The 25,021-nt window shown below is 37.0% G+C and overlaps 1 protein-coding gene across 1 annotated transcript; it reads right to left on the reverse strand.

Moving 5' to 3' along the window:
• Positions 1-25,010, reverse strand: LOC126777695 (retinal homeobox protein Rx-like). Its single transcript, XM_050500834.1, has 6 exons — positions 24,900-25,010; positions 17,582-17,730; positions 16,622-16,759; positions 10,572-10,659; positions 661-799; positions 1-160 (listed from the first exon to the last, which is right to left on the reverse strand). The coding sequence occupies exons 1-6, from the start codon at positions 24,970-24,972 to the stop codon at positions 1-3; spliced, it is 747 nt and encodes a 248-aa protein (XP_050356791.1). The 5' UTR covers positions 24,973-25,010.
• Between the last annotated feature and the right edge of the window lie 11 nt (positions 25,011-25,021).

A 25,021-nucleotide genomic window follows, 5' to 3' on the forward strand; every position in this document is an offset into this window, starting at 1 on the left:
TTACGTATGCACTCGACTGTAACGGTCGTGCAGCAGCCGCAGAGGCTCTGACGGCAGAGGGGCGGGCGCGGGGAGAGGCGCGGGGCGAGGCGAGCGCGCGGGGGACGGCGAGCGCGCTGCGGGCGACATCGGCGCTGGTGGAGGCAAAGCCAGGACATACCTACCCAAGAAAAACATCAAATTAAATTATAGAAACCACAGATTGATATAATTTTTCTCTACATTGACCAAAGACCAATGAGGTCGTCTGACGTTTAAATTTAAAATTAAATGAATGGTAAATTGCCTGATAGGGGTTTTAAGAGCCTACTTGACTAAGTTTGTTTTCATTTGGATCACTTAGCAGATCCATGTATCACAACTTAATCTTCAGACCGAACCGGTATTGATATATCTGACTTGTTAAATTCATATCAGTTAAGATTATAAGGAAATTACCAACTTGAGTAAAACATTATGCATAGAATTAAATAATATATTGCTTAAAGTGCTTTACTATGGCTACACACATTATTTACTTGCAATTCATTAGTTGATAATTTAATAGTACTTGTGAGTTGTGACACACGACAACTAAACAATAGTAAGCCGATAGGTTTTGAATATAGATTTGATAAATTTGAACACACGTCACCTGAAGAGTGTTAAGTATCGAATTACCTGTGCAACAGAGCTCTGAAGGCAGCAGCGGGAGGCGCGTCGTGCCACAGTGGTGCACCAAGTCCTAGCCACCACTCACCCCCGCCGACGCCCACGCCACCCACACCGACTCCCATGCTAGGACCCCACTCTCCAACACCTAGGTTGAAATTATTAATTGATGAAATATTGTTGTTTATTTGTATCCCATAAATATATTGTACACTGCACTGAAGATTTTCAGGACGTCAGTCTTTTCGAGATAAGAATGGCTCTCGGACAACTCAAAAACAACAAGGCACCTGGTGATGATGGTATTACAGCCGAGCTTCTGAAGGCGGGTGGTACACCGATCCTCAGGGCTCTTCAGAGCCTTTTTAACTCCGTCATAGCCAAAGGTCAAACGCCGAAGGCATGGCACAGAAGTGTGGTGGTACTTTTCTTTAAGAAGGGTGATATTTTTTTTTTTTTTTATAGAATAGGAAGGCGGACGAGCATATGGGCCACCTGATGGTAAGTGGTCACCAACGCTCTTAGACATTGGCATTGTAAGAAATGTCAACCATCGCTTACATATCCAATGCGCCACCAACCTTGGGAACTAAGATTTTATGTCCCTTGTGCCTGTAATTACACTGGCTCACTCACCCTTCAAACCGGAACACAACAATATCAAGTATTGCTGTTTTGCGGTAGAATATCTGATGAGTGGGTGGTACCTACCCAGACGAGCTTGCACAAAGCCCTACCACCAGTAAAAGTGGGATAAAACCCTTCTGAAGAATTACACGCCCATCTCACTGCTGAGCGATGTTTACAAGTTGTTTTCGAGAGTCATTACGAATCGTCTCGAGCAAAGGCTTGATGACTTCCAGCCACCCGAACAAGCCGGATTCCGGAAAGGCTTTAGCACCATAGACCACATACATACGCTGCGGCAAGTTATACAGAAGACTGAGGAGTATAACCAGCCACTTTGCTTAGCGTTTGTGGACTATGAAAAAGCCTTTGATTCGATCGAAACCTGGGCCGTGCTGAATTCTCTTCTAAGGTGCCAAATTGATTATCGGTATATCAGGGTGTTAAAGTGCTTGTACGAGAACGCCACCATGTCGATCCTACTGCAGGATCAGAACTCAAAACCTATCCAACTGCAAAAAGATGTAAGACAGGGAGACGTGATATCTCCGAAACTGTATACCGCTGCATTGGAAGATGCTTTCAAGCTTCTGGATTTGCCGATGACACTGTAATTATGGCTGAGACCTTGGAAGACCTCGGCACTATGCTCGATGACCTCAGAAGGGTTTCCCAACAAGTGGGTCTAAAAATGAACATGGACAAGACGAAAATCATGTCGAACATCCATGTTGCACCCACTCAAGTCAAGGTTGGAAATTCTGCACTCGAAGTTGTAGACAACTATGTCTACCTAGGTCAGACCATCCAACTAGGTAGGTCCAACTTCGAGAAAGAGGTAAATCGTCGAATTCAACTCGGCTGGGCAGCGTTCGGGAAGCTACACGATATCTTCTCATCCCAAATACCGCAGTGTCTCAAGTCGAAAGTCTTCGACCAGTGATGACTTATGGATCAGAGACGTGGTCGCTCATAATGAGCCTCATAAGAAGGCTCAAGGTCACTCAGAGGGCAATGGAGAGGGCTATGCTCGGAGTTTCTCTGCGAGATCGAATCAGAAATGATGAAATCCGCAGGCGAACCAAAGTAACCGACATAGCCCGAAGAATTGCTAAATTGAATTGGCATTGGGCGGGGCACATTGCTCGCAGAACCGACGGCCGCTGGGCAGAAAGATTCTCGAGTGGCGACCACGAACCGGAAGACGCAGCGTGGGCAGGCCCCCTACAAGGTGGACCGACGACTTAGAACGAGTCGCGGGAAGCCGTTGGATGCGGGCAGCGCAAGATCGGCCAACGTGGAAATCCTTGGGGGAGGCCTTTGTCCAGCAGTGGACGTCTTTCGGCTGATATGATGATGATGAAATATATTGTTACAATAAATTTAATACACATCTTTTTAAACATAAAAAACTAGGCAAGCTTTTTGCAACCCAAAATGGACGTATTACTTATAATGGTATATTAATTAATATAAAGCATAAAAAAGACATAAAAATATATATAAAACGTATGTGTCTACACGACTTTAAATAAATACAATAAAAAATTTTAACATACATTTAATCACATAATTGAAATTTAAACATAATATCTATTTAAGTATATTTATATATATATTATTTGGTGGTAGGGTTTTGTGCAAGTCTGGACAGATACCACTCATCAGATATTCCGTAAAAGTAGCACATAGTATTGTTGTGTTCTGATTTGAAGGGTGAGTGAGCCAGTGTAACTACAGGCACAAGTAGGTATAGTAGGTATGGTTGGTTAACTATGTAAGGGATGGTTAATATTTCTTACAATGCCAATAAATGTAACTAAATGTTGTATGTAGTAACCAAATGAGTCACAAAATCAATAATTTCTTTATAACAATGATTCACAGACAAAATAAAGCTTGTCGTTATTATTAGAAATGTGGTGATGTACCCCGACCGCGTGCAGGTGACGACAACTGCCAGCAATCGTATTGATAACGAACATTATCTGTTAACATCAACAATACTATCTTTGTTCGCTATACACCTGGCACTGTCTTAACGTAATTTAATAAGTATAAATTGATAGAAATATCATACAGATTCATATCTGTTGTTTTAATTGTCGAAACATTAAAATAAAAAAACCAATGAAGTTATTCTTACCAAAACAAATCAAAATATACTTTAATCAAATCGGCTCGCACGCTTTGGAATTCAAATCATTTTGAAAAAATTTTTTGTGAATAAATTTAGGCAAACGTGCTATCACAATATTAATTACTTTATTCGTATACATTTTTAAAGTTATTGTTATTTATTAAGCTCTAAATATATTTCTTATAACTGAAAACAAAATAGTAAGGTTGATTTATTGTCCCACAAAAATAATATTTAACGTCATCTAACGATTTAAATTATACGTTTTTGAAGCAAGGGGGCAACGAATTAAATATGATAATGCTTAGTAAAGCGAAAAGTGGTCGGTTAAAAGTAATTTATTTCTATATAATTGTTTTCGCAGTGGTTATAACACGAGGATTAATCATAAAAGATTTAAAACAGATGATATATATATAAGCATGACTGTCTCGTTGGTATAGTGGCTATATGTAAGGCCGCAGACTCGGAGGTCCTGGGTTCAATTCCCAGGTCGGGCCAATAAGAAGTTATTGGATTTTCCTGTCAGAAAATTCTCGGTAGCAGCCCGGAGTCTGGAAGTTGGAAGTGTATACACTCCCGTGCCTCGGAAAGCACGTAAAGTCCTGCGCATGAACTCTTTCCGGTCGTGTCCCATCGGATTATGAGAGCTAGGGAATAGAGAGTGCACGTGTGTGTATGCACACATTTTTGTACTATAATGTCTCCTGCGTAGTTCGCTGATGTCTCTGAAGATTGATTGTCATGGTCATAATCAGTCTGGAGGTCATTATTATTATTATATCAATCAACAGCCAATCGTTGTCCACTGCTGAACATAGGCCTCTCCCAAGGTGCGCCAAAGCTCCCTGTCCTCCGCCTTCCGCATCCAGTTGGTGCCCGCCACCTTCTTAAGGTCGTCGGTCCACCTGGCTGGAGGGCGCCCTACACTGCGCTTGCCAATTCGCGGTCTCCACTCTAGGACTCGTCTGCTCCAACGGCCATCGGTCCTACGACATACGTGACCAGCCCACTGCCACTTCAGCCTACTAATTTTGCAAGCTATGTCGGTGACTCCGGTTCTTTTCCGGATAATCTCATTTCTGATCTTATTCTTCAAAGATACTCCGAGCATAGCTCGCTCCATAGCACGCTTAGCGACTTTGAATTTGTGGACTAGTCCCGCAGTTAGTGTCCACGTTACGGCACCGTATGTCATGGCAGGTAAAACGCATTGGTTGAAGACTTTGCTGCCAAATGCTGCCCATCCCAAGCTAATTCTTCGATCGGCTTCCTTCTCGAAGTTGTTCCTACCGACTTGTATTATCTGTCCTAGGTAGGTATATTCACTAACAACTTAGAGAGGTTTCCCCTCGACGTATATCGGTCCCGGCACGACATACCTATTGAACATGACCTTGGTCTTGTCCAAGTTTATATCGAGACCGACATACCGGGAAGACTCGCCTAGGACACGCAACATTTCGGTGAGTTGTTCCAGCGACTCTGCTATGATGACGATATCGTCGGCAAATCGAACGTATGAGATGTACTCGCCGTTTACATTGACTCCAGACCCAGTCCAATCCAGCGTCTTGAAAACGTCTTCCAAAGCGTTGGTGAATAGTTTTGGGGATATTACATCCCCCTGATTCACCCCTCTGCGCAGTTGGATCGCCTTCGTCTTACAGTCCTGAATGTGGACAGTCATTGTAGCGGCGTTGTACAGACATCTCAGTACCTCGATATATCTCCAGTCGATATGACATCTCTGCAATGAGTCGAGCACTGCCCAGGTTTAGATGGAGTCGAAGGCTTTCTCATAGTCCACAAATGCCATACACAGCGGCTGATTGTACTCTTCGGTCTTCTGCACAATCTGCCGAACAGTATGGATGTGAACCGAACAGTATGGGTGCTGTAGCCTGATCGAAAGCCGGCTTGCTCTGGGGGCTGGATCTCGTCAATCGTCTGGCGAGACGGTTCGTGACGACTCTTGAGAACAACTTATACTCGTAACTCAGGAGGGAGATTGGTCTGTAGTTTTTCCTTTCTTGAAAAACAGTACCACCTCACTCCCGCTCCACGTTTCCGGGGTCTTGCCATGTTGGCAAAACCTCTCTACTTCTCCGACAATCTCAGGCCTAGAGGTAACGACCCCACCATTTTCAGTTTTAAGTTTTGTCAGACGCGGCCTCCCAAACTTGCGAGCGAATACTTTCGATCCCCGATTTTGCTCAATCGCAGCCTTGATGGCACGGGTATTGGAGCGTCGGAGATCGCGTCGCGTCAGCGTTTTTATTGTTCGGTTTAAGGCTTAATCTGACAAAAACGATGCTAGTTCACGTCGTTTTCTCATGAGCTCGAGTGTCTCAGCAGAGAGTTTTGGTGCGTTGTCTCTTCTATGTGGCGGAAAACACTTGCGGGATGTGTTTTGCAGTATTTTCACCAGCGTGTCGGTTTTCTCATCAATGCTGCTTACGGTTTCCAACGCGGTGAATTGATTTTGAAGTTCCATTTGGAACTTTTTGGAGCCTTGAGCAGCTTGGAGCATGGTAGGTCGGAGAGTAGACCTCATCATTCTCGATCTTTCGGCTTTGACGTCGATATTTAGAGTGCCTCGAACCAAGCGATGATCACTTCCGGTATTAAACCTGTTGATCACTGAAACATCTCTAAATATGTGCCTTTTATTCGAAATGATAAAGTCTATCTCGTTCCTTGTCACGTTATCGGGGCTTCGCCAGGTCCACTTCCTCTGAGGCTTCTTTTGAAAGAAAGAATTCATCAAAAAGAGCCCCTGCGCTTAGAGAAAGTTTATCAGCATTTGCCCCCTGTGATTTCTGCAGCCCAAGCCGTAAGGTCCGATTTTCGATTCACCGCTATCTTGTACTCCCATTTTAGCATTAAAGTCTCCCATAACAACATTGTAGTGGGCCTCCGAGGTGTCGTTGAAGGCCTTTACGATGTCCTCGTACATCGCTTAGACCACATCATCAGAGTATGTCGAAGTTGGCGCATATAACTGTACGACCTTCAGGGAGTACCTGTCGAAAAGTTTTAGGACAAGGTACGCTACCCGGTTCGACACACTACTGATTTCCACAATGCTGCTAATGAGATCCTTTTTGACTAGAAAACCTACACCACCCTGGGAGAGGTTATCACCTTCGCGGAAGTAGAGTAAGTTACCGGACTCTAGAGTTATCGTGTCCTCCCCCTGTCTTCGGACTTCAGATAACCCCAGTATATGCCAGTTTATATGACTTAACTCTACTTCTAATTCGGCGAGGTGATGGTCCAGTCTCATCGAGCGTCCATTGTACGTTGCCGTGTGAAGTCGTTTTATATGGTAGCCTGCCGTGAACCGGTGATTCTTAGCACCCCCTGCCCTGCCGATACCGCGACCGCTACCTTGGTCGGGCCTAGCGGGCTTGCCGGTAACTGGGGGCCTTTTTCTGGGCGCATGTGTCATTAAGGAGGGTTTGCCTGGGTTATGGGTAAGTTGTTTACGCTGCTGCCCTTCCCCCCTTTTCCCCGTCCCTCAGTCGCCTCTTACGACACCCACGGGATGAGATTGGGGGAGTACTATTCTAAGCCGGTACTCCACGGTATTATTATTATATATATAAGCAACCATCAGTAAAATAATAATAGCAACTCCCGTTTTTATGGAATTACTACTATACTTACGACATAAAACGTTTACTGGTGGTAGGGCTTTGTGCAAGCTCGTCTGGGTAGGTACCACCCACTCATCAGATATTCTACCGCAAAACAGCAATACTTGATATTGTTGTGTTCCGGTTTGAAGGGTGAGTGAGCCAGTGTAATTACAGGCACAAGGGACATAAAATCTTAGTTCCCAAGGTTGGTGGCGCATTGGATATGTAAGCGATGGTTGACATTTCTTACAATGCCAATGTCTAAGAGCGTTGGTGACCAACCCATATGCTCGTCCGCCTTCCTTTTCTATAAAAAAAAAAAAAAAAAAAAAAAAAAAAAAAAAAAAAAAAAAAAAAAAAAAAAAAAAACATCGCTTTACATCCAATGCGCAAATGACACTTATATATCTTTTTATAATTTATTTCGTGCTGAGCGGTGAATGAACATTGTAAGAAAACCTGCATGTGTTGGATGAAATTCTGCCACATATGTATCCACACCGCATCGGACCGCGTGCTGGAATAAGTCCCATACCTTATCCTCAAGAAAAATGGAGCGCATTTGGCCGCAGCGTGACATTTTAATTTACAAGATTGTTTCATAACAATATGATCAATACCTTCGTTGATAAATTAAAAAAAAAATTTTAGTGCCTAGGTACTCACGAGAATTAATGTGTTATGTACCAAACTCACGCACGCATTAACGAACTTACAATAACAAAACCTACGCTGTCATCTTACGCGCGAAACCTTACGCTGACGTCATCTGACGCTCGAACTCTCAGTTAGCCCCTACCGATTACCGACCGCTAAGTTGTTTACACACCAATAAAAATGTAAACGAAAAATAAAACGCATCAATGTAAAAAATATATGAGTTCCACCCCAACTTAACGATAGTGGGGAGATATCCATCGATAAATATAACCGGTGACAATTGTCGATAAACACGACACCTTATCGAGTAAATGCTGATGATACTTCCCTGTCGGTACACCTAATGACTCTCCAATTATCGCTTGTAATCGTGATTGACTGAACCCCGTGTGATCATTGTAATAGGGTTTCCATTACACCGAACCGCTTTATTCAAAACTCTAAAAGGAAAGACTATAATTAAAAATATTATGATTGTTAATGACCCGGGCATAATAAAAGCTACTGATTATTCAAATATATTTTTTATGGAAAGACATTGTACTGTATTTATGTGTCCTGTTATTGAAAATCAGTGAGCCAGTGTAATTACAGGGATATTCAATCTTGAATCGGTGTTGAACTGTTTTATACTTCTTAGCGCGGCAGTCTATAGATGAAGGTAAAAGACACATTGTAAGTTAGAACTATTTTATTAGTATACCTTCCCAAGAAATAAAGCACTACTATAATAATTTCTTATAAAGATAAATTGATCAAAATTTGTTCTATTCGACAACAAAGCTGGAGAACTGTTCTATCAGAACAAACTAGACACTCACCGCAGAACACGATCATAAAATAAAAGAGATAATAATAATAATATCCTGGGACATTTTTCACACACGGTCATCTGATCCTAAATTAAGCTTGTACAGAGCTTGTGCTATGGAAACCAGACAACTGACAAGATATACTATTTTTCTTTTGTAAATACATACTTATATAGATAATTACACCCAGACTCAGGACAAACAGACATGTTCATGCACACAAATATCTGTCCTGGATGGGAATCGAACCCACAACCTTCGGCGTGAAAGGCAAGCATCCACCAACCACGTCAACCGTCTCTTCATAGAGATGCGACATCGACCATAATAATTATAACATTTAAAGAATATGTGTGAATATGTAAAATGGTATATTATATATACTCAACATTCCACGAGTGAGATAGATACGAAGTAATTTCTTACAAAATATCATTACCAGTTTAAAATATACAAAAAAATCACATTGTATACTAAAAAAAATGCAATCTGTTTCATTTCCACGCCTATCGACTATTTTCCAAAACATATAATTAGTTCGTATGAACGCAGACGATAGATAATAGCATTTATATGGCATTAAAATATTGAAATATTGGAGACACCATTTGTTTCTGTAAAGGGCGTGTATTGTCTAGTTAAAGCGTAGATCATGAATAGATATTGAACTGTAATGCTATATTAGAGTACGTAATGCGATTATAATTGTACCTCGAAGGGTTCCGCATCGACGCGGCCACAAACGATAATTAGACAGTTTATTGTATACGAAGTGACAACTGTAATATGTTTTAAAAATAATAAATTCTAGTATCATGCGCTCGCAACTTTACACGCGTTGTTTTTTTTTGTTACATCCTGCAGGTAAATGAGCCATATGTTGAATTAATTAGCGTATTTTTATTATAATATAATTATATCTAATTTGAAATAAAGCTTTATAGAATATTTTCATTTGTACCCTATGGCAATTTAAACTAAAAAGCACTACGCAGAATCTCGTTCAAGCTGTACAATAAGTCTAGAAGACTCTTACACACATATTTATATCGTCACGTGACAGGGTAAAATCTTCTTCTATATAAATATGTATGTATGTTTGTCCTCTATGCGTTCTTAAGCCGAATGGCTTAGATTGTGATTAAAGTTTCGTGAGGTATTCTGCTTAAGCCAGCGAAGGTTCCTTGTCCAAAAACAATAATTTAATTTGTATGTGTGTCCATCAATATAAAGGTTTTATATTAACCTTATACTAGCCATCTGAAGCATATTACAATTTGAATAATAAATAAAGATTCTGACATTGATAAACCGTAAAGAAACTCAGTATTTTATAATATATTATAATAATATATATATATATAACAATTAATTAAAAATATATTAAAATTAAAAGATAATAATATAATTTATTAAATTAAGCACTTATGAGCACTTGTGAACAGTCATTTTACAAGATAATTATAAATGTATTATATCCTGTACGGAATATATTATGTATAATTATTTAACAGTCTCCCCTACTTCCTACGTTATTTTATTTATGTTATGTTATTATTTAAAATTATTATTCAGTTACGTGTATTTTTTGTTAATATATATATATATATAAATAGAAATGTTGTATCTTCCTATCAGCTTATAATTTGGTAGTTTTCTCGAATTGAAAAGAAGCTAAGGAGCATATTCCACCACACTTCTCCAATGGGTGGTTGATACACATGTGGCAGAATTTCATCCGACACATGCAGGTTTCTTTACAATGTTTTTCTTCATCGCCTATTACCAGAATAATAAGCACAAATTATCGTTTAACATTGTGCCATTACCATTGGGCTAAATATATATAAATCAACAAAGACTACCCACAATATATTTTCTACCAAATTTTAACTTATAATTAAATAACACATATTTATTAAACTTAGAATTAAATTAAACATATAATTAAGATCAAGTTTTAATTGAATAAAAGAGAGATTATATCGTAGATAACAAACAATATAAATTTGAAATTTATAAACGATAAATGCTCACCGTGCTCGTGGTGGAGGAAAGGCGCGTGCTCCCGGCCGAGGGCCTTCTCTCGCTTACGCCACTTAGCACGCCGATTCTGGAACCACACCTGTGTACAAACATTTTTATTTTACTGGTGGTAGGGCTTTGTGCAAGCTCGTCTGGGTAGGTACCACCCACTCATCAGATATTCTAGCGCAAAACAGCAATACTTGATATTGTTGTGTTCCGGTTTGAAGGGTGAGTGAGCCAGTGTAATTACAGGCACAAGGGACATAAAATCTTAGTTCCCAAGGTTGGTGGCGCATTGGCTATAAGCGATGGTTGACATTTCTTACAATGCCAATGTCTAAGGGCGTTTGGTGACCACTTACCATCATGTGGCCCATATGCTCGTCCACCTTCCTATTCTATAAAAAAAAAACACGTAGGCGGGTAAATAACCATAGACAATAGCACTTTAAGAAATATCAATGCTTTACGTGCCGCTAACCTAGGGAACTATGTCCCTTGTGCCTGTAGTTACAGGCTCACTCACCCCTCAAACCGGAACACAATAAAAGAATAGGTGGTATTTACCAAAGCGGGTTCGCACAAGGCCCTACCCTCAAATAACAATAACTATTACATTATAATACATATTCTATTTATTACACTATTTATCATCTATATAAACTTGTATTATTATAATATTGCAATGTATTAATTGACAAAGTTACTGTTAAATCTTTTCGGCGGGTATAACACGACTGTGGGCACGGTCGTCTCCTCGTTCACTTTTAATTTTTTTATAGCATAATTGTCGCCAATTTGTAGCTCTCTCTTCACTCTCTCTCTCTCTCTACTACAATGGGCCGTAATGAAAAGCAATTACGCATACGTGGTTTTCGCGCTCACACCAGCACAATACAATTCAAACCTTAACGCCTTCTATTTAAATATACATTTGCATAGCGGTTAATGGAGAATAGAAACAAATTGAGCTAGTCGAGCCGCATTGCGCTAATAAAAAGACATTGTACCGGGCGCGGCGAAGGCAAAAATGCTATAATTTCATAATTTTCAAATGAGTCAATTTCACAGTTGTGCGAGGGTCCAAATTGTTCGTAATCTTTACAGATTAGCATGATCGCTTCATCCGGACGAATGATTTTTAAAAATAGAATAGATTGCCCAGTGGATAAAACGCGAGTATCTCAAATGAAGGTCACGGGTTCAGGTTCTATTACATGTGTATCGACCACCCACTACACAGTGTAACGGATAGATTTTTCCTTAAGAGGAAAGAAGGCATTTCCCAGCAGTGGACATTGAACAGTTACTTATTTACCTACAAAAAAAATATTTTTACATAGGTCCCTATTACGTAGTGACATTTGTTATTAACTGTCGCAACCAACAAAATTTAGTTTATGTAAATTAATATGTAAATTAAAAGTCGATCAATTTAAATTTAATTTAAAAGAGGCTTGGAACTAATATAAGTTGCTTCACTGCGAGTTGTGACGTCTTATAGTAATTAAAAAAAAATGGCATTTCCAATTTTCAAACAATCACCGAGTTTTATTCCCTGCATAAACAACACCATCGTCTTAATTTATTCTGCAGAATAGCCGCAAAAAAATTAAATTGAATAAAAGAAAAAAAATGTAGTAACTAGAATACACACAATTAAAGAAATTATATTATATAATATATATTATAGCCACCTATTAAAAAATCCGCTTAGCATTTGTTAAAATATATTTTTGATTAACCAACATAAGCATACTCCGCATCGGCTATTGTTACTATTAAATAATGTACTTACATCATAAAGTTTACAGCATTCATTTTTAAATAAAAATATTTACTAACATACGACGTTTTAAAATTCTAAGCTGTAACTTATTTTCGAAATAAGCCCTTCCGCAGTTTAACGATATTGTTTAAAACCGTCTTTTCACGACTGAATGGCCAAACATGTAACAATTTTTAATATAATAGAATTGTATTCCACACATAAATACTTCGAAAAAAATGTGTACTCGTAAATATGCAAAGACAAAACAGCTTAGTATCCTTTCTACCCTTTTTGTCGTTTGTCTTTTTTTATTTAGTTGACGATTACCTGTTTTCCTTCAAAAATGTATTTGGTCGAATTTTGACTACTGGGCGAACACTTGACAAAAATCGCATCAAAATCAATTAAATAATCAATCAAAAGTAAACAAAAATACAATTAAAAGCCTAATGAGTTTTCATTTAATTATCTACAATCACATATCAATAATGATTAAATGAGTCAAGAGCTCTAAGGAATGAAATAAATATTAAGGTTTTAAGTAAATAGCGATCATTAAAACGATTCCAGCAATTAAATAATTTCGTTGAATTAGAGTTGGCTTCGTATAGAACAAAACCGATTGAGCGCAACGCTGCGGCAGGCTTCAAGTGGTGTCGTTCGTGCAGCTCTGTTACAGCGATCACTTCACATCATAAGACTCAATTGCATTCTAAATTTCACATCTAACGTACAAGCAAATATTCACCTTACGAGCGAGAATTTAAGGTTCTCATTTGTAAGGATTAAGTGTAAGTAGGAGGGTAGGACGTTTGTCGGTGAGCGCCATCTATGGAGTGGATTAAAAGCAATTTACGCTGCGTGGAGTGTGATTTAAGAACCGCGCCCTCGTCGGCTATCGCGCTATGAGGGTTGGCACTTATCATAGGAACATTCAAATATTAAATCAAATTCTTGAAAGTTCAACCATCCCATACTTTCAATCTCCGAATATGACTAGAGATAGCGACACAGTAAATTTAATTTAACAATTTTTATTAGTAATTAATATTGATAAATCGAATTAAAATATTGATTTATCGAATTCGGATTATTTTTTTATTTAGCACATTATTAATATTTTTTCATTTTCTACAATATGTAGGACAATCGTAATTAAGATATGTACAAGAAGTAATGTAACATTAAATACACCAAGCACTCATTACGCAGAGACCTTAATTCTCAAATCTTGCTGCACAAGAGCCAATCTTATGCGGCTGCTTCAGAAGTGAGCCGCAATTAAAGAAATACAGTTGCAAGAGCATCTAATGACCGAAATGAATTCCTCATTAGCAGCATACAGCCCTGCGAAATATTAAAGTGTTTTATTGTCTGTGCATTGCCGACTGCCTCTCGAGGCCGCGAGATTACCTCCCCCCCTCTCGCACCCGCGCCCCGCGCCCCCGCCTGCTGCGCCCCCTCAGTCTCGCGGAGTCGGTAATTACCAAATTGCAGCGGCGCTCACTTTAACTGCAGTTTGAGAGCTCTCACGCTCAAACCGTGCTTAATTAAACCATTGTTAGTCGTGCCCACCACCACCGACGCCGCCTGCCTACTGTTCCTCAAAGACCCATCAAATCTTAACTATTAGCGACTCTATTGGGACTCTTCTAACATTCCGAAGTAGATTCTTCGAAACATTCAAAATAACTTTGAAACAAACAAGACGATTTTAAAAGACGACATATAAATCTAAGGACCTTATACATTATATATTTTTTAATTTAAATATATTTTAAATGCATTAAATAAAATACAATAATACAAAACAGCTCAGCTGTTTCTGTTACGCGAGGAACAATTAAATTAAAAAGTTGTAAAGCCATTGTCACACTGCGCTTGATTACACCAATTTTGCACAGAGTAGTGAAGGCTCGAGGTACAATTAGCGAGACATTAGCGGCGAGAGTGTAATGAGACGAGAATTAGCGTCCATTGTGCCCAGCCCTCGGCGCGACGCGATGCAGCGTCCAAGACGCAATGGACGCCTGTTAAAACGTAACCACAGGATAATAACATAATACATTTATAGTTTAAGCTAATTACTATAATAACAGAAAGTAATCCTAACAATATAAATTAAAATCCTGCCAAACTGTCCTTCATCTTAGAACGCACACTGATCATACACGAAATGACAACCGAGCAATTCAGTGAGAAATCATCACTTTAAGGGGCATCTTCATGATAGCATTTCCTACGAAGTCATTACGAAAATACATTTACTATACATATATTTGTGACGATGCAACCACTCCCTTCGGAAGGTCGAGGGTAACAGCATGACAATAAGAGATTACAACTTAAAAATAGTCATAAAAGCAGTGACATTGCGGTGGTCAAGGAGCTGACTAAAACCGAGGGTTGCGACTTTTAATTCAGTCTTCCTCAGTAAGTATTATTGGCGCGAAATCCATGACTGTTTTACAAAAACGGAAACATATTTAAGCTACTAAAATAATTAATAAAAAGCTGATCAATTGCCGCACTCAGGTAAAAGAAAACAACTTGTAACTACTAAGTCTGAGAAGAAATCTGAATATAATAAGGCGAATTTTAAATCTAATAATAATCGTTATTATTACAGATTTGTAACAGACATAATGACATTTGTTTTATTCAATGTAATAAAATAGGTGATTGATTTGCTAATATAAGTTTAATTAATACGCGAATTATTCCATTTCACTTTGTGTGTATAAATACAATACCTTTATTTAGTACTAAGATTTAACTTCAAATGAGCTTTTATTTGTAACCATGTTTAATATTACCTTTAGTTAATATAAATATATTATGTATAATGTATATATTAGTTAAAAAAATAAGTTAAAAGCTTAAACACACACAGAGGTGTTAACAGAAACGGAAACAGGACGTGTCTGTAGGGTTATATAATTATAAGTGAATGCATGACTGACAGTAGTATTAAGGTAATATTTAGTGACCACGACAGGCACTTTCTGTGTGTCCAGACCTAATCTGCGTAACCGCGCTCGCGGGCGGCGGGCGGCTCGCAATCTGCGCGATTGTGAGCGAACAATGCAGCTAATTTTAATTACAGCGTCACGCCTCTGTGTCACGCTAATCTATGCTCGCGTGTACAATTATAAATTGTAAGGTGTTACCGTTATGTTGAATAATGTTATTTTATGTTTGTGCACAGTAATGTTGTTACAATACAATTTGCATGTTATGTAACGAAATTAAAGCTATATTAAAAATATATTTTTAAAAACAATAAATTTTAAAAATTTATAACATATAGTTTATTCTATAATAGTTTTAACAAATTATTATCCACATAGAATGTATTTTTACGGTAAAATTATTAATTTAAACAGCTGTTTAAATCAAACCTTTCCATTTCAACTCGTTGCTTCAATGAAATAAAGATCGCCTAGAGCTGTGAGAATGTCTCAGACCCTACCCTTTCGGCTAGGGTTGTCAGGCATCCGGATAAAGCCGGAAAGAGTTAGGCTTTTTTGAAGCGTATCCGAACAAATTAGACGATGCTGTGTTGCGGCTAGGCTCCACTTATTTTATTTCTGTCTTTTTTAGTTTTTACTTTATACGTATACGCCAGCAACCTTGGGAACTAAGATGTTATGCCCCTTGTGCCTGTAATTACACTGGCTCACTCACCCTTTAAACCGGAACACAACAATACCAAATACGGTAGAATATCTGAACGTCTTACATTATAGTATATAATCGCACAGCTGGGCTACGGCCTCACCTCTCTTAGGGGAGAAGGTTAGAATATTAGACCTGTACTTATGTGTATGTTATTTCTCCAAAATTGGCTCATGTATTTATCTGCACTGTTATACATTTCAAAATCACATCCCAATACAATACACGCTGTTTTCAAAAATTTACGCAAAATAAGCCAAGAAAATGAGTATCCCTGACTTCAAAGACGAATATATCATTCAATATCTCATAAGTACTTTTATTTTAATGTAAATCTTCGAAAACTTGCTGCCATCGTGAATCATTATCTGGTTAGGATAAAGGTTGATTGACATAGCATGCCCAGCTAGCGTTATGTCCGCTTATTGTACGAGAGAATTGTCTTAAATATAAATAAATTGTAACAAACTGTGTGATGATATAGTGATAAATGTTATCCATTGGAATGCTCGACATGATTCATAAAAACTATTGTTTTCTATCAAACCACCACCACCACCAAAAGTGATTTCTATTCGGTGATTGATTAAAAGTATTAATAACTGCATACCTGAACCCTAGCCTCGCTGAGGTCCAACCTCATGGCGAGTTCCTCCCTTGTGAACACGTCCGGGTACTGTGTCTTGTCGAAGGCTCGCTCCAGCTCGTGCAGCTGGTACGTGGTGAACGTGGTTCGGCTGCGACGCACCTGCTTGCATCACACAGAACAACCAATATAACACTATTCACCAGCGTAACATCTTATGACGAGAGGTAATAATCCTCATTTCCAACAAATGACTGATCGGACAGCGATCAAAGGAAGTACCAATGGATTTACGTGCTTTCAAAAACACGAGGGTAATACAACATACTACCCCCGGTTTGCACTCAGACCAAAAAATCCAAGTTAACCACTAGAGAAATGATACAGTTGATTAACAATTGACCTTGCTCGTAACAGTTTAGAAAAAAAAATATTTTAATAGAGACCAGATGCTGTTGGTTTAATACGTTTTTGGTATTTTATACAAATAATGATAATGCCGTACCTCATGAAAATAAATATAATATAATAATAATAATATCCTGGGACATTTTTCATACACGGTTATCTAATCCCAAATTAAGCTTGTACAGAGCTTGTACTATGGAAACCAGACAACTGATATACTGCATATACTATTTCTCTTTTGTAAATACATACTTATATAGATAATTACACCCAGACTAAGGACCATCAGACATGTTCATGCACACAAATATCTGTCCTGGGTGGTAATCGAACCCACAACCTTCGGCGTGAAAGGCAAGCGTCCACCAACCACTTCTTCAAAAAAAAGTATCTAATTTCCTAATTGATGATATTTCCAACTTATAAGTAAATTCTAAAACCTATCTAATTGGTCAAACGTGTTTAATAAGCTTAATTAAACATTCAATATATTCATAATAATAATAAGATAATATTAAAATGCTTCATAGCATTGAAATATATATAAGCACTTTGACTGACTTTGTAGCAAATTACCTTGCGTGGTCGTCCAGCGTCCAGGGCCTCTAGCGGTTCGTGTTCTGCTCGCTCCGGCTCCGTGCTCACTTCGTGCTCATGCTCAACTTCGTGCTCAGAGTCTGAATGAGCACCTTCACTTTTCAATTCCCCGCATCGCTCCACGCTATCTACATTTACAAAAAGATAAAAAAAAAACAAAGATTTAATCAAAGTTTTTGAAAGAATTAAAAGTGTCGAAACCCATGTCTGCTATTGGTATTCGATTATATAATCGTATCATTCGAGCTATTGGTGATTTTTTTCACAGGTTCGTTTTATTTACACTAGTTATAAAAAATGACACTGGACATTTGTTTCGAGGTGGTCTTCCTGATATATTGACGTCCCAAGCATTCTCAGTCTAAGGAGACGGTTTGGAGCCACTCCACCACGCAACTTCAGTACCACTAGGATAAACATCTAGAGTTCTCACAATGTTTTCCTTCTTTTTTTTATAAACATAAACTAATTGCATAACTCTTTTGCTTGCCCAAATTCAATCCTGCGACACTCGATTAAGTTTCATGCATTCTACCGACTGCCCACATCGGTTTCTACATGTATAAATATAGAAGTTTATATATATAAATAGAAGAAAAAATTAAAATTTTAATATTTGGATTAAATTAAAGCTTGTCAATAAATATATTATTTCCTTCAATCTTATACCTCATTCGGATATGTGTGTCTACATGAGACATCAGGAATGGAGACAATTTCCGTCCGTCTGACCGACAATATGTACGTGTACGTTACAAGAAGAGTTTGGCTGTATATATATAGTATAACATAATATCATAATAAATACCAGATAATTGCAAATGAGAAAAAAATTCTCGGAAATGGATGTTAAAGTGGACACAATTGACATACAACAAAGTATATAAACGCATCAATTAATATATGTACAAACAAATATATTTTATTGTATATTAAATAAAAAATGTTTTTAATATATGCAATCTATATAGGTAGTCGCACAAAAACGGACTAATTGTTAAAAATATTTTTACATATATACTAGCTGCTCCCAACTTCGTTCGGGTGAAATATTTTTTTAAAATTTGTTAGTAAAGGAAACTGTAGCCACTCAAACACACAACTAGTTTTTATCGAAAACGGTCCAGCCTTTCAGTGACATACATGTGTACGTAGGTACAGAAAAAATATAAAGATGATTGTTTCGTTTCTTGCGGATTCTTTTACGCAGGATCGTTCCGTACCGGTCCTTAATTTATACTGTGAAGTATCCACTCGACAGTCCTTGTAAGAGCTTATGTGCATGATTTTGATTTTGTATTTGTACAAACTGACAGAATATATACATTTGTTTTATTTAATTAATAGTATCGTAAGTTGTTTTAATATTAAACAAGTTGTGCTTGAAGTTACTACATGTAGTTGGTGATGGCACGATGTTCCCAGCGCATCGGTGACATCGATCTCTTAATCCGCATACACGAAACCAGCCCTTCGATAATACCGAATTACCACCCTTCTGCACTTTAAACTCACTAATTACGTTTCCCCATACGCTGATACAGCCCCTATGTGAATTGTATAAAGTCGATAATTCTTTGACCATCTATCGTCGATTTATGTACCAGGGTATCCGGGGTCGACTCGCACCGGCTCACGTCGACTGCAAACAAAATACTCTTTTTGTTAAGCACTTAACGTCACTCGACGTTAGTCGCACTATTTATTTATAGTAATAGTATTTTTGTTGAACCCTGTTGTAATTGTTGTGTCGAACATTCGAAGCGGGATTATAACAAAACGCTTATTACTGTGTAACGTATGAACCGCTCGTATTATTTTGTAATACAATTAGATACGTTTCTATTTAGTTAAAGAATTAAGCTGTCATGTTAAAAAAGCAAACAATCATACAAGTACACTTAGCAGTCATTATAGTTTGTAAAACGCATTCATTTATTTCTAATCGCTTACTGGCGATTTCTACCAAACAATCTTTGACAAAGCTGACTTATATTATGTTTTTCTGCAAATGAAAAACTCGATAGACATGTCACTCGTGCCTTTTTTTCTATGTAATGAAATACGTAAATTAGCAAATGGGCACCCAGGCTAAGTGGTGACAACCGCACATAGAGATTGGCGCTGTTAGAAATATTAACCAATCCTTTCATCGCCAATGCGCCACTAACTTGGAAGCTAAGATGATATGTTCCTCGTGCCTATAGTTACTGGCTCACTCAACCTACAAACTGGAACACAACAATACTAACTATTACTGTTTGGCTTGAATGGTCCTGTCACTTGATAAAATGATCTAGTAATTATATTAAAATACCACCTAAATCTCATGTATGCACAGGTTATTCAATGACATTCGACGCTGTGGTAGCGCGTGTGTGTATTTGTGTGTATATGTGTGTACCTCCATGATATTCCCAGATTCATCCCTTAGATAATACTCAGACACAATTACTAATATTACGCATCCTGAAACTTATAACTGTACATTCACACAAGTACGTCTCATGTATTATAGAATTTAAATAACTTTATGAATAGTTACTTTGTACATCGCAGTCGCCAGTAATCCTGTCAAATTGCCACTTCAAGTGTCGCTCGTTATATCACTACTTTGTACGTTATTTGAATTTAAAATGTCCATTATTCCCAACGTATAAGGTCGATATTCCTTTCCATAAAATATACATAAAAATGTCGCGAATACTTCAGTATTCCTATATCAAAGATGATACAGTAATGGTATTGAGGATGAAGAAAAGAGAGCAATTTCGTTAAGCGGATTTAGTACGTTTGTTATGAAAATGCTTTAAAAATACTCGACCTAACGTATTGATTTGAAGTTAACAAAATGAAACGATTTAAAAATAATAAAAGGAATCCTAATGTTATGATTTTGAAAGTGGGTTTATTTACATGTTTGTTAAACTTTGATGTGTAAACTATTCAACCAATATGAAATTTTGGATAGTTGTCAAGAATATAGAAAGGGAAACAGGGTACCGCCTGCCCTGCCGCACAACATGAGAGCAAGTGCGGACGGAAACTAATAGCAATATCAAATAAATATTTTATTTGATATATTTGGTTCCCATGTATAGTCAGGTCTAATCATATGAAATATTTACCTATCGGTAATTCGAACGGATACGAAAAGATAAACGAGCTGAATTTTGGCGAACATGGAATATGGATGGATGACTTATGTCCAGCAGTGGACTGAAATACATTAGGAAATAGTAGATATGTAAAACACATTTCACATGAATAACGTTCTTATAAACTTACTGATGGTAGAACTTCGAGCTGTACCATCAAGGTACCCATGAGTTATTTTACCGATAAATAGTGTAATGTTCTGGCTTAAAGGGTGTTGTGTGAGCCAGTGTAAATAAGGAAATGTAAGTAGGTAAGCCTATTTGCCTCGTCTGCTTTCCTTTTACAAAAATGTGTCATGAAATATATATAATTGTGAAGTAAACGAAGATTAGTTATCAAAAATACCGATTTTGCGATGTATCATAATCCGAATTATTATGTCGAGTTATTATTATTTTAATAGTAACTAAACTTCACCCACGGAAGTCAAACTTAAAGACTGCGTAGGAGACATTATAGTGCGTAAGTGTGAGATCAAACTTTGGTGGATTCTCTGCTCCGTCTAATCCTCAACTCTTATAATCAGATGGAATAGCAAGTCGAAAGATCAGGAGTAGGTTCAGTAGTGGAGTGTAACATTATCAACTTCTTTACTCCAGATTGATACTGAAGAAAACTCTAACTGTTATTGGCCCGACTCGAGATTCGGACAAGAGATCTTCGAGACCTCTAATCTCGTAAGGCCCGATAGTAGTAAACGATTCTTACTACTGACACAAGTAATATTTTTATTTTTTTAAATAAAATGTCGTAAAGCTTAGATAAATAATTCAGTCCGTTTAGGTATAGGTACCGCTCTCCGCTTTGCGCTCCGCGACAGGCGCCGCCCCGCCCACAGGCTCATTATTCTTTGATCTGCTTTTATTAGCTGTCGGTTATTTGAACTTCACCGGAAAATAAACAGCTTTCGGGCAAATAATTATTTGTATTTATATAAAAAAATAACAGTTTTTTTTTTGCTTAGATAGAACAAAATGGTTACAAATATTTAACGAATTATTATCTTTCTTTTAAATAATTAACAAAAAAGTCGTATCACTCAATACAACGTTTCGTATTCATTAGATACATATTGAGTATTTTAATGGTATAACGCAATTAAATACCAGTAGTAATAAGCTAAAATACAAATAAAGCGCAAATTATCGTTGTGTGTATTCAAATTCAAAGTCGTTATTTTAATGTAGAAACATGACATTTACTGATAGTTGCGGAAAGGAAAACACACAAGACATGACCGGTGACAGTAATTTAGCGGTTTTTTTTTAAATCTTTACACATTTTTTTAAAATAATAGAGAAATAGGCGGTAATATACAGCTAAGATTCAATCCTTTAAAAAAAATTTAGTAAGAATCGATCTTCAAATTTAACTAACCATTCATTATTATCATAATTCTAAGTATATCGGTAATTATTGTACTTAAATATTCCATAAGTTATTATTATTTTATTTAACTTTTCGTGGAAGTAGCGTTTATTATACAATAAATACACTATTTTTATTTATTTATTTTTATATGCCCCGGGATGGCAAATGACTCTACTCCACCTGATGGTAAGTGGTAGTAGAGTCCAAACGCAACGACGGCCAGTACAGTCGGGAAGAATGTTCTGTACTAGCCGTCCCCGCCTTGCCGGCCCGCAAGATGCCTCTTCACGCCTCGTTTGAAGGAACCCGGGTTGTAAGAGGAGGGGAACACGTGAGCTGGTAAGGAATTCCATTCTTTGGTAGTGCGACAAAGAAAGGAGTTGCCAAATTTCTTTGTGCGCGATGGAATTGATGTCACAGTTAGGCGGTGACATCGAGAACCAGCTCGCGTGGACTTAAGAAGGACTATTGTAAAAATTCAAAAATCCTCTCGTTTTATATGCGTTTTAATGGAGACGCAACTGAAACCTGTATTTAAAGCATTACTATGCCAAGCTCCTTAAAAATATTAATAAACTTCTATTGCTACAAATCACAGGACAATAGTAACATATTTTGTCTGTTATTAACCGCGCAGCCGACAAGTAATAACATTTTTGTACCAACCTTTCAAATTCCCTCATCCGCGATAATGATCATAATTCAACATCACAACTAACAATGCCTTAACAATAAATAGTGCATACAAATATAGATCTTACGTACACGCATTATCGGTTAGTGTAGCGTAATCATTTTTAATATTTCGGTGGTTACTTATTGACTTACAATAAACGCTGTACGCATTTAGCTCCTTAACAGGCGTATTATCATTCATTGTAGCGGGAACTATTTTAGCATTTAAGTAGCTAGTTGCTGGGTAAATACGGAATAATGAGACCGCGGGGGTTCGTTGGGGGAATTTTATTAGAGGTTTATTAGTTCGATGTTGCTCTTGAGTAATAGGATATATTCATAACAAATATTGTTGAATGTGTAATAACGGCAGCAATATTATTAGTTGAAAATTATATATCAGAGTTAAAATTAAATAATTTATAAATACTAAGCATTATTCAATCCGTTATTTATGGTTTTGGAATTCACAGTGTTTTATATATTCTATCACACATACGTTTTCAGTACATGGGTCTGTTTGTGTGCGTACATAAATAAATCAATTAAAACATTTAATTTTTACATTGATAAATTAATTATTACATTGATGGATTAATGAAAAATATATTTACCAATTTATCTAAGTTTATTATAACGAATATAATTCAATACAAAAAGTATTTATATTTCAAAACTCAATTTTCAACTAGAGGTAAATTTTACATTACAAGTATGTGATATGCTTGACCAATAATTAACCAATAATTGACCAATAATAAATTGACTTTCGAGGTACCTAAGCTTGAACAAGAGAAAGTAGTTTTGTAATGCCGAAACTTAATGGAACGCGCTCGATCCCATTGATGTCTTTTTCAGGCAGCCTTTACAGGTCGCATTACTACAAACAAAATGTCTATGTTTTCATATATTTAATATTATATTATAAATTCTTAAAACATAACGTAACTTATATTTAAAACGTTAAATGATATATTTTACGTAAAAATAAAGTGCTCCTTACACGATTATTTCTTTATGTATTATAAATAGCGGGCGACATATTTAAGTAGATATGTTATTAGGTATTGTCCTATTATTATCGGTTGTAAATATATATACACATACATATTTAAGCGTCACGGGCTTCTAAATTAAAACAACTAATTAAACTGAATATTACTATCAATTAATCTAAACTGAATCAATTAATTTAATGTTTTCATTAGTTTTTAAATAATTATAAACAAATCAAATTATAAATATATTAATTAGCTTGTAAATTATAAGCATTCTTATTACACTCATTAAATTGATATTATTAAAAACAGGTTATCAAAATAATTAGTTTGATTTAAAATTAAAATAGCTAATTTTAAAACGATTAACCATTTAGATAGGAGCTGGTGGTAGGACTTTACTGTTGGTAGGGCCTTGTACAAGCTCGTCTGGGTAGGTACCACCCACTCATCAGATATTCTACTGCAAAACAGTAGTACTTGGGTTGTGTTCCGATTTGAAGAATGAGTGAGCCAGTGTAATTGCAGGCACAAGGGACATAACATCTTACTTTCCAAGGTTGGTGGCGCATTGGCGATGTAAGTGATGGGTAACATTTCTTACAACGCCAATATTTATGGGCGTTGGTGACCACTTACCACCAGGTGACCCATTTGCTTCTCCACCTACCTATGCTACAAAAAAGAGCCTACTATGTTTTATAATAAAGTAATTAAATTATTATTACCTTTCTCTACTATGTTTGAAAAAAATATTTCCAATACCAAAATAATTCAATATAAAATTGTTTTAAGATTTTCAATATAACTCACATTCATAATAATTAATTAATAAATTACTCCTAGAAGTATTCCGATATCTATGTTTCATTTTACAACATACAGACATCCAGACGTAATTTACCTTTCCAAGAAAAGAAAATGCTGGTACACATTCGCGCGTAAGTTAAAAAAGCATAATAGATCACCAAAGATAATATTTAGAAACTTGGTTTTTTTATGCTAATGAATATAACGTCCAGCACGCTGGACAATGTTAAACAATTTAGTAAGTAGTTTTTTATAACTTAAATATATAAATAAGATATAGTTACCGGACGTATGTTGTCTGTGTCCAAGGATGCTGTCTATCGTGTAATCTGCGCCTCGACGCGCGCTGCTCGCCATCACGATGCCTCGTTGAACACCTATCGTCTTTTTATCTCCTGGTAATCAC

This window comes from Nymphalis io, chromosome 23 (genome assembly GCF_905147045.1).
Source record: "Nymphalis io chromosome 23, ilAglIoxx1.1, whole genome shotgun sequence".
NCBI lineage: Eukaryota > Metazoa > Arthropoda > Insecta > Lepidoptera > Nymphalidae > Nymphalis > Nymphalis io.

What these genes read in the sequence shown, in the direction of transcription:
- LOC126777695 (XM_050500834.1), bottom strand. Translation starts at nt 24,972, where the DNA reads ATGGCGAGCAGCGCGCGTCGAGGCGCAGATTACACGATAGACAGCATC. An exon ending in ACACAGACAACATACGTCCG is followed by an intron (nt 17,731 to 24,899) that starts GTAACTATATCT and finishes TTGTAAATGTAG; the next exon opens with ATAGCGTGGAGCGATGCGGG. An exon ending in TCAGCGAGGCTAGGGTTCAG is followed by an intron (nt 10,660 to 16,621) that starts GTATGCAGTTAT and finishes GTTTGTACACAG; the next exon opens with GTGTGGTTCCAGAATCGGCG.